The sequence below is a fragment of the Helicoverpa zea genome, chromosome 11, assembly GCF_022581195.2.
Source record: "Helicoverpa zea isolate HzStark_Cry1AcR chromosome 11, ilHelZeax1.1, whole genome shotgun sequence".
NCBI classification, from domain to species: domain Eukaryota; kingdom Metazoa; phylum Arthropoda; class Insecta; order Lepidoptera; family Noctuidae; genus Helicoverpa; species Helicoverpa zea.
In genome coordinates this window covers 2267367-2279022 of record NC_061462.1, presented here as the reverse complement: position 1 = coordinate 2279022, position 11656 = coordinate 2267367, and the positions used below count along the sequence as shown (strand labels likewise).

Below are 11656 nucleotides of genomic sequence, written 5' to 3'. Positions count from 1 at the left end.
ACTTGGCAACATTTTATGTTGCAAATTAGAAATAAAACTTCACAGACAATACATAATTTAGTTAGCATTATTCACGCGGAAAGCCGGAAAGATCAGTATTGTTCAACATGGTAACATTTGATTTATGTCAAAATGTCAGTCGCATTATTATTGGCCGAATAGAAAATCAACTCAGACCCAGCTCATCATTGATTGGTGAGCAAAAAATAGTTGCCATTGCTAAGATAAAATAGGGTGTTACACGCTCCAAAATTATTACAAAAGCACATGGATACATGTTAATTTGATTTTTTATTGAATAAAACTTGAAAAATCTCACAATTTCTAAAACAGATTTATTTTATCAAAATCTTTTCAAAACTTGTCTATGGATTGATCAGCCATTTCATATTATGAAGGAGCTTGGCTAAATTGAACAGTACTGCTTAATACAATAACTTTTTATGAAATATGAGACCGTAAAATCGTATCAAACTCCATTTTATCTCATTTACTGCCCTAGAAATAATTATGAAAGTATTTTAACTGGCTGTTTACATTCATGCACAGTCCTTTAAAAAGTAAATATATTGTCTATTTGTTGAAATTCGCATTTTTGGTGGTAGATGGCATCACGAAAAGTTCAAAATTACTACACCAGAGGGAGATAATTGGTTAGCCTACTTGAAGCATCCGGGAACCTCGCCATAGTAGTAGACATGGCGGGTATCAACCTGGCTAAATGACGAAATAAATTTTGTTTGGTAATATAAGATCGTGTTAATTTCGTAGAAAAAGTGTTGATACTAAAAGACTAATTAAGTTATATTGGATTAGGACAAAGATGCAGAATGTTGGACAGTCTGAAAACCGAAATATCGATAAGGTGAATGTGCAACTTGATGTGGTAAAATCGTCCACTCCTCAAAGTTCGGCTTCGAGTCCGGCCAAATCTGAAACCGAAACGTATTCAGGAGCGCCTGCCAAATACATGACGGACTCTTCGGAAAGCGAGGATGACTCTGTGTCCGAGGTAAAACGTGTTTTGTTTTCGACAGAGGCGGTGGCAGTGAGGGAATGTGATTATCTGTACCGCTCTAAATACTGCAAGGGACATCTTGTACATGTCTGCTCTAACCGTACAGTTTCTTCTATTACCGAAACCACTCTTCTAGCAGCAATATTTGCTTGAAATCGTGCGTAGCACGCTAAAACGGACTAATCTATTTTACATTCTGAATAGAGTACGTCGCTTGCCAAATATTCCGTAAAACGTCAGAAAGTCATAAGTACATACGTACTACTGAGTAATGCATGAAATTATTTATGCCAGCCGTTCCTAGACAGTATTCAATTGATTCTTTGTAATTCTACGATGTATATGGGCTAATCCGCCGTAAGAGAGTTTTCATTGTCTATTTGTGTTTTGGATAGGGTTTGATGTGCGGTGGCCATGTTTCTCGGATCACATGCATTCAGTCGATGTAAATCTCTGAATAATGGATTTTCATGACGTTATTTTACTATGAAAGTGCGAATTATATAATTTTCTATTGGATTCGTCACAAATATTGTCGATCATGGAATGTTTTATGTCGTCACGAATGACCAAGTCGTGCAAAACGTCTATTGATATTCGCGCAAAAATTACGGTTATTGGTGAATTGCAAGGACCATTGACAGTAATGATTAGCTGTGTAGCCGTCCTTATGCACCACATTGTCAGTACATCTCACATGTTTCTCGTTGGTGTTATAGATCTTGCTGGCTTGTTTGTGCCTTAGCAGGCCAGACCTGTTGGTAAGTCGAAGACTACATTACTGAGTGCCCAGAGCTTCACCAACAACAATTGCTGTTGCAGTTTGAGTGACTCTTACCGTTAACCTGCATAATGTGTGTGCTATGGACAATTACCACATATTTGTTTTCTTTATGTTGAATGGTCCTTGTGATTCTAACATACTATTTATCTGAATCTCAATATTTCCAATCTTAGTTAACATTACTAATCTGTAACCTATACATGTCTTTAAATGGTTCAATATTAAACCTCTGCTAAACCTCTAGTGGAATGATCTAAAATACTAAAACTAACCTATACTGCTTATTTGTGTTATAAAATGTAAGTGTTATAAAAGCAATAACTTGCTTACTGAATTTAAGCTTCACATCACAATATTTCAATAGAAAAATATTAAGCACCCTTATTTTTAACTGTGAAATGTTTCAAATAAGATTATTGTTGTTTATAATAAATGTAAAATCACACAAGCCTTAAATGAGTCTGAATGTGATAGACGATTAACTGATGGGTGTTATTGTGAAACAGACGGAGATGGAAGAAGAAGGTGGTGGTGCAGAGCCATCCAAGTTCCTGCTGTCCCACGATGACCCGGAGCGGGCAGTTGACCCAGAGATGGAGGCACGTCTCGAGGCTCTGCTCCAAGCAGCTGGTATGTAGCCCATGTTTCCTATATAAAAACTACTGGTTTATACTTTGATTTATGAAATATTGAGCACTTTATGTAGGGTTGTACTCAGTAACTTGATTCACTAAGTTTTGATTCCATCACAACCTTAAAAGGAATTGTTGACTTCTAACCTATTTCATTTTCTTTACCTATATTGTCTAAACACTGGCTGATTCACTATTCTGTTTGCCAGTAACAAAGCTCAAATTTAATTATCATAAATTATGTACTTTATGTTTAATATCCCTAACCTTTGTTTATTTAAATGTAAAATTGTATTTTTTGTCCTGTTTTACTACAATGTGTATAATTCTTAAAGGTTATTATATCCATTGTTCTTTTGTTGCTTTGTTTTTATATATTTTATATACTATAAACTCAATAAATTCAGTCCAGGATGCTATAGATAGGAAGTTCAATATTTTGATTGCACTATGAAAAAGATACATCTTCAAAATACTAATTTAACTAACATGGTATGGAAGTCGTATTTTCTTCATGAAATATTAGTAATTTTAGATATTTTTGTTTCATTTATGACTATAAACAAGAAACAGATAACAGCAAGATATGGTTGTAAAAGTTTAACATGTGATTCAGTATAAACATAATAAGTATGTACATATCAACAATTGCATGACATAGTTCTTAATATACTTCATATCTTGAGTACTTAATAGGTTAACATTTTTGGAAATAGTGATTTCTCACAATTATCATAAGGAGTTTAACAAGAGTAGTGTCAATCTTGAGTTGAATGAACTTTGCATATTAGTATAGCAATATGTAAACAAACAATAATATCACAAAATGTAACTACATATTACTTTATATTTGGATATGTTGATGTTCTCATTTTAAATTTAACTTATTTTTAGTACAAAGTTTATTTTTAAGTACAAAATAATGTAATATTCATTTTACCCTGATTTCAATTGCCCAGTAACAACAAATGAAAAGTACATAATTGACTATCCATTACAAAATAGGTGCAACATCTCAGAAATACCTTAACTTATTATAATTTCATAATTATGATCAACAAGGTTTATGCATAATTATTTGTCATTTGCATACTTGATAATGCAGTTTAACACCACTGAGAGATCATGTCACTTTTAATTTACATGTAGTCGTACAACTAAGAGATGATCAAGTTTCAGAGTATTAAAAAGGTACATTCATAAACTTCCATTAAAGATCTTTAAGGAGCAACAAATTAAACTTACATAGAAGATTATTTATCAAGGAAAAGGAATTTTCCTCTTACGAATGTACCTTGTGTTCATGGTATGCATATTCGAGTAGTCAGGAACCTAGTGGACGTTCGGCGGTTCGGCCATTTAGCACTGCCGGTTTAAGTAAATTACGCGCGGTACTTTAACTTATCTATGTGCAGCTGTTGGTGTTGACACACGCGTGACGTAGCCGACCGACGTCTGCTAACGACCGCCTTGGGACACATAACCATACTTTTCCTACAAAACATTTTAAGTTTCTTTTATCAAATCATTTGAAATATTTACTAATTTGTGCTACAGGTGTTAATTAAATTGCATTCTAGTGAGTCTTTTTGTTCTCGTTGTATGCTTTCTTTATCATTAAAACTTCCCATCAGTATTGTGTGCGCATTTTGATGGATGGCTGGTGTCATTGATCGAATTCTCATAGTACTAAGTAATTTTTTGCATAACATATTTTTTTATATTATGTAATGTGAAAGAGTTTAATTTATTATGTCTGTTGTTTCGATACAACCAAACATAAAGTATTATAATTTATAACCATCAAAGAACAATATTTAAATGATAATGTTTTGAATGTTAATTTACAACGCTAATGCGCTCTCATGCCTGATTATACTAAATCACAAAGAGATATTTGCATGAATTGGACTCGAACACGATTTCCAACGCACCGTCTCGCACCGTGCTGCTAGACTTGACATCCGAAATGTGCAACGTCACTAGAACAGACGCGCCACTCTACGCACCGCCCGCTTGGTGCAATACAATAGCGACAGCGACTTACAACAATTACCCCATAAAAACAGCTACGATATACGCATAAGATTCCAATTTGCTAAATCGAAAAGTATCCAAAATATTGGAAAGTGTGTTAAATTAAAGTGATCGGGTCGCGTCGTTTTAAAAGCGATTGATTTTACAATATCGCGCGATAAGGCGCGCTTAGCTCGTCAACTAATAAAATATGTAGTAAATCGGTGGAGTATACGTCATGTATCGCCGGCACCGCTTACTCACACCACGGCCAGTGCCCCATAGCGATTGATGATAAGCTTCGGGCGCGCACATTGATCTGTTCGGCGTAACGCTACACTCATGCCTCGGACGCCGCGGCCAGATGTTAGCGTGATCCACGCACTATCTGTTTCGTAAACAATTAGTTTTTGATACAATGAATTTACATAAAACGTTGTTGGTAGTAACTGTAATACTGAAAGTGATGTGACGATGCGCTGTGATTTTTTAAATTGTATGCTACACATTCTAGGCGATCATACCTATTTTTATTATTTATTTTGGGAGAACATTGTATTACATGATTTTTAAAATCGATTATTTATTAATGTTATATTTTATTAAAAAGGTGACTGTATAACGTAAATGAGTGCATGCATGATGTGAACCATAATAGCGTGATGGATACCTACTTATTTACCGTTTTTAACACCAGTCGATTAGTTTTTCTAGTAATACAATGTACCTCATATTGATCCAATGATACTAACTACAAAATATGTATTAGCAAATAATGGGCGACAATGTGACTAGTAAAATAAAGCACAACCCGCCTTGACCTCTTCGCACACATTGCTGCATTCACTACTCGTCTGAGTAAGTATATAATAAATCGATAACTTTCGTCAGTCTGGAACCAACACATCAACTTTTAACACCCGTGAATGATTGCAGTTGCCTATTAATATAGGAGATAAATGAAGGATTTCATCAATATTATACGTCATATAATAAAGTCTATATTCTACTTGGATACGACCTTGCATAGTTACATAGTCGGCACCAAAAAAAAGTATTCAAAAGTAAAAACTTCGAACACACCTATATGATTAACCTGCCCACACGTTGTTCTACGCCTTGCCGGGTTTCCGTAAAAGTGCATAAAATATTTAATTCGCTAAACGTACGCTGTTCATAGCAATGACTTGTATTGTAGATAGTAGCTACCCATACACATTGCGATTTATTTTTCTGACCCTGACAAAATAGTGATGTCCTTGTCGATGTATAATTTATACCAGTTATAGATGACTAATTAAACCAATAATATGATTTCGAGGTGTATTATTATATCATTAAATCAGTTTAAAAACAAAGTCGCATTCTATTGTTGTTCAGCAAATACAAAGTTCTTATTTCGCATCTCATTAAAGTACTAGTACAGTCTGCAATCGCCAGTCACCACCCAAGTACCGCGACTCGTGACGTAACTTATGCACGAACGGCCGCGGAAAAAGATCTCCCTAACGGCTCGCAAATGGAAGCGCAGCACGCGGACGTGGCCTATTCAAACGTGTCGTTTTATACAGGAATTAAGCCTACTTTGATGGATCGATTTGTAAAGGCTTCCCTTATAAATAGCTCCCGAGTAAGCTTAGATAGAGCATCCCGCCCCTTAAAATTATTATCCTTAAGTGGGATAGGATACGCGTAGTAAGTACGGCCCACACTTATGTTTTTCTACTGAAATGGTAACAATGTTTACTTTGTCTAGAGGTCATTTATAGGTATGAAATGTTGAAGTTTATTTGTTTAAATTCTCAGAAGCCAGAAGTAAATACTAAATATGACTGAATTTCCCTTCCAGTCATAACATCAAATCATTGATTTGACAATAAACCATACATACTTTGTAAGTTAAATAAAAGCTTCGAACAATATTTCAGAATTTACGCTTCCGTCGATCTATGCTATGAAATATCCGAAATAAAAAACGCGTTCCTAATTTATGCGGCTTTTCAGCAGACTACCGCTGCCCCCAGCGCGCTTTCAGTAAGTTTACGTCCGACGAAATATGCAAAACGCAACATCTCTGGATTATAGTCTAACATCAATAACTTGTTGTAATATAACCTCGCCACTTCGGATCGATGCTTAACCTGATACCTAGTACAAAGCGGTCTTTAGAGAGCTGCAATAACTGTTCCTAAAACCCATTAAATACCCATAGAATATGTATGATGAATCGTTTGCTCTAGAAGCGCTCATCGTCATTTAAAGTTATTCAGTCACAGTAAGAAATCACTTGGAAATCGCCGAGAAACTTGTGCGATAGATGTTGAATGAAATGTGTAACATTCCTTTTACCCCCATTGTACTCCATTGAATTCCTTCAAGACGAACAATTACACAAAAACAATATCTTGTGAACTTTTAGTACTGTTATATAAAATCATATGGTGTCAGCCTAAACTGGCAACATTTATGATTACTTCCGTTTGTCGGTTCATTCAGTATTCATTTGCAGACAACTGTTTGATTGTTTGTATTCTAAATTAGGGATACTACATAACGTCCCGGCTGATAACGGTAAGCGCCGAAATATTTCAAGGCTTTGATTTCATTAAAATGACTCGAAGAAAGACTTCCTCTGTTCATTAATTTAAATTTTTCTTTATAGTAACTATACTTCATTATTATTAAGTGGTCTGAAACCGAAAGGTCGAAAGCCAACTTATTCAGCCAGCATCCTCAGGGCTTTGACTTCTTTATGTTAGAAGTACGAGCAAGTAAGTTTACGTATCCATGTTGTCAAGACTTAGATTAATACTGCGCATCTAACGAATCCTTGGAACTTACACAATGTACCCCCATGCGAGGTAATTTAACAGAATAGAACTATACACTATACTTTATTGGCATTCATAAGAACAAAAATCATGTGTTGCCGCTATCTGTGGTAAAAAAACGAATTCATTCATTCCCACATGTGGCCTGCATCATTTGAAGTTATGGTAATTCGGTCTAATAAGCGGGGAATTTACCCATAGATTGCGTCCAATTTTCAGTCATTAATGTTGTAAAAAATATGAACTTTCAGGGACAGTAATATTATAATATAAATCAAAGCTCCCACGATCTATAATACTTAATGATATATATTTTTCTTTCTGACGCCTTATTAGCTTGAGTAGATACTTGAGGGAGCGTGAGACAACTGATCCAGTAGTGATAGATCTTTTGTTTATGCGTTGATTGATTGGAGAGAAATATTAATGACATCATACGCGTGTATTCGAATTAGATTAAGCAAAGCTTAGAAAAGTTCACTTATCATTAATACATCGTTTCTTTGAATTATGATAAGCAGGTATTTAAGCTTTTAACGGTACTTTTCCGGAGGTGAAACTAGCTATAAACGCAATGTTCACTGGAACTTGTGACTTTTGACACATTTCCTTAAAGCGCATCTATGAAAGTTATCAAGTTTTATGGGTTGAGAACTAATAACACGGTTTTCCTTAAGTAAAGATTGTTGATTAAAAATAATTATGGAATTGTATCTTTGCCTTGGGTCCTTTTGCTGACCAAATACATGCATAGTGCGATTTAACATTCATATGCAACTGCTATAGCTCAATGATACTAATAATCAATTAATTAGCCGATGCACTAAACACTACCTGAGTACATAATGATGTTGGAATTTCTTAGACCAGTGGCTCTCAACCGTCAAAATCTTAAATAGTTGATACAAAAATGCATGTTTTATTTTACTTAACGAAAAGCTTTTCCACGTAAATATCACTTCCAATCAAGACAAGCCCAACATTTTATCAAATGATCCACCAAAACTGAAAGGTTAGAACCACTGCAACGATAGCTTTACAATTCGCGAGACTTTGTAAACCGGTCTGAGTCATAACTACTGAATACCGCACTTGTACAATTTACCCAATAAACGTTTTATCAGAACTTAAACGTGCCGTAGCTGCAGTCGTTTCTAGCGTGAGATTTTAATCATTGTCTACGGAGACAGTATTCGCCCTTTTCCATTTAACTGATTTGCTGTTATGACGGCAATTGTGGAGTAAGTCGCTTTAAAATACTGTTTTAAAAAGGTACTGTACTTTAATCAGAAGCTATATGTTTGATTGACGTAGGGTATGTTTATTGGATTCCACCAAGACAGCCAAGCGTTGAACCTAGTTACTCAATACCACATAGAAACCGTTCTTTCCCAACAAAACAGAAACGACGATCATGGCACAAGTGGCAAGCTAGATGGCTTTAAAACACAATTAGACGAAAGCGCAAACAAGAGCCATTTCTTCAATTAAAGCTTGAGCTCATCTTGATTGACGGCTAACGCTCATAAAAGCGTTAGATAGCAATATCCTTAGAAGATAATCCTTTATAGTTTATAACCAGTTTGTTTCGATACATTTTCCTGTTTAATTAGGTCTTATCTGACCTCCGCTGTTTGATGGTGAATAGAAACACTCCAAAGGTCGTACACAAATAGCTTTCTAATTATTCTGTATCATTCACTATTTTATATTTCTTTTGCAGCTCATAATGTATCTTCATATTCTTCATATAAAAAGCTTACTTGAGAAACATCTGCGGTAATCGTAACCATTGATTGCAATGCAATCTGCGGCCTAATCATGTAATTTTAATGGTAATCATAGCCATTTAGGGTTTCTCTTCGAATTACAGTTTCTATTATCATTGAAGTGTCATGACTTAAACTCGTGTCCAATGAGGTTTGCACAATCGATTTAGTAAGCCCGATTCAGAAATAAATCTTTATTCAATACAGATTGATAGAGGGCAATTTCAACTGAACATTTCAGGCTGCATTTATCAATACTTATTACTGCTATAAAGGTGCCAGTGCAATTTAAAACATAGGTATTCAACTTTTCAGGATTGCAAAATTTTCATTTTCAAGTAAGGAATATTGTCACTCATCCGTAACTTATCACAGTGGGCGCAAATTCTCTCTTATGTAGACTGGAGTAAAAAGTATCACATAAATCACTTTCATACAAACCACAATTCAATATTGTGCACCAAACTTTTAAACAAAGGAAATACCCCACGAAGTTATGAAGGAGCTTATAATTCGACATGCACATTTGTCTGCAGGCATCGGCAAGCTATCTGGCGAGGGCAAGCACCTCGCCGACCCGGAGGTGCTTCGCCGGCTGACGTCGTCGGTGTCGTGCGCGCTCGACGAGGCGGCCGCGGCCCTCACGCGCATGCGCAGCGACCAACCACCACCGCACCATCGGCACCACCACCAGGACAAAAAGTACGTCTAACACGAATACCTTTACTATCAACGATTCACTATGTACAGTCTAATGTTTTGATCTTATCAAGTTGTACTCGCGTAGTCATTGCAAAATTCATTCCATCATCGTAAATCTAGATACTGTCTATTTATGGGTGCTATTATGAGACTAGAAGGATACTGAAGACCTCACTGTCCTAAATAAGTCTAGAAACAAATTAACAGGATCAAATGACGCGGTGTACTATTAATTAAAATAAGTAACAACTAGTGCAAATAGTCGTTTGATCACAGGAGTCGTTTAATAACACTAGACCCTTCAATGCCATTTCGGTTTGCATGTTTTCATTCTAACATGTCGACGGACGAAGTTCACCGTGTCTATGATTCATGCGGGCACTTCGAGACTAATCATATGTGTTATATAAATCCTTGTCTAGACTGTCCTTGTATTTAGATTCAATACGATACGAACACTGAATTCCTACAAACAATCGCTTCTGCCTTCAAGTATATTGATCTAACCTTTTTAAAGGTTGCTTTACAAATTAAAACTGTAGCATCTATTCTTAGACGGCTAGGGACTGGGAACGCCTGTAATATCAATCTGGAATACACAGTCAAACAATTCTTCTAGACGACCTGCCCTAATTTTGTCGCCGTAGTATAGAATACGTATAACCTAGTTGCCTTTAAAAGGTGAAGTGTGGAACTGAAGAAAGTAGGACACTCATGATAAAAATAACATTGTCAGTTTTTGAGTTTAGTCAAGTTCATTACAATATCTTTTCAGTACGAGTAGAATAAGCCAAGGTGTAATTGCGTGGAAGTACCTTTTCAGTTTGAACGGTCTCTTTCTTGTACCGAGCTTTCGTGTACCATCTATCTGTAGCAAGTTAGTAGGTGTACATTTTTCCTGAACTTGTTTTTCAGTCTTCCTACGGATCAGATATCAGTTTGCCCGATCATATGACCTGACATTAAAATTACAAACTCTAAATTGGTTCCCAACTACATTTCGAACGCAAACCCTGCTATCCTTCACTGTTTTGCGTAACACTAGATTAGTCACTCGAGTTCATTCAAAGGCCGTAAAAGCGCATTAAGTCATGTGTGTATTATTTGAAAGCTTTCACGATTCACACTCGGCTCACACGCATAACCATGTAAACAGTTGAAGAATGCTTGACGGTATGTCTTCTAATGCGGGTGTACTTACGCACAATAATTTGTGCTGACTACTAGCAGTTGCCCGCAGTTTTACTCGGAAATACTTCATTGTACATTGTATAAAAAGTATGTATCGTTGTTCCTTTTCCAAATTGTTTAATGCCTGTAAGTACCATATTTAGTTGAGGAATTTTAACTGCGAAAGCTTGTTACATATCAGTCTGTGTATTGGTTATTTTATTTTGGCGTTACACATATTTGCTAATAATAGCACCTACTAAATGATTGATTGTTGGCGTTTTAATCGCTCATGATTCGGATTTTCCGTTATTGGAATGTTGAAGGCAAGAAATCCCAGATAGGTATGTTTGATGCAAGTATGGGTGTAGTAAGTAATTAAAAGTTACAGAGATAGTAAAAAAAAAGTTTGATTTCAAGAATATATAACGAGAATAAATGCAAAGAGTCAGATTGTTTGTCAAATATTTTATCAAAATACAAATCCCATAAAGTGTGTTCCTTCCAAATATGTGAAGTTGATTACCCTTTACATTTATGTTCTAAGCTCCTAATTTGATCTTAAAATATCAAGCGTTACGTCACGCTTTCTCCTTTCACTATATTCTCGATTCATTCATCGATACTCGGTTTCCCTGATTTACATACATATTCCATTTTCCTATTACGTCACAATTCGCAGTATTTATTTACTGTTATAATATAAATTATCATAGTAAATTATGTTATCACTG

At 35.6% G+C, this 11656-nt stretch overlaps 1 protein-coding gene across 14 annotated transcripts in view; it reads left to right on the top strand.

The window, feature by feature from the left end:
• Positions 1-657: 657 nt before the first annotated feature.
• The window catches only part of LOC124634598 (ankyrin repeat domain-containing protein 17), a 38775-nt gene continuing 27776 nt past the window's right edge, over positions 658-11656 (top strand). For 9 of the 14 annotated variants that reach the window (XM_047170232.1, XM_047170231.1, XM_047170230.1 and 6 more), the window contains exons 1-3: positions 658-1012; positions 2309-2432; positions 9587-9752. In XM_047170232.1, coding sequence (XP_047026188.1) covers positions 824-1012; positions 2309-2432; positions 9587-9752 — 479 coding nt within the window. In that variant the 5' untranslated portion in view covers positions 658-823. Of the gene's footprint in view, positions 1013-1648; positions 1780-2308; positions 2433-9586; positions 9753-11656 lie in introns of those variants that run through there. The other 5 variants (XM_047170238.1, XM_047170239.1, XM_047170237.1 and 2 more) reach the window with 2 other exon arrangements.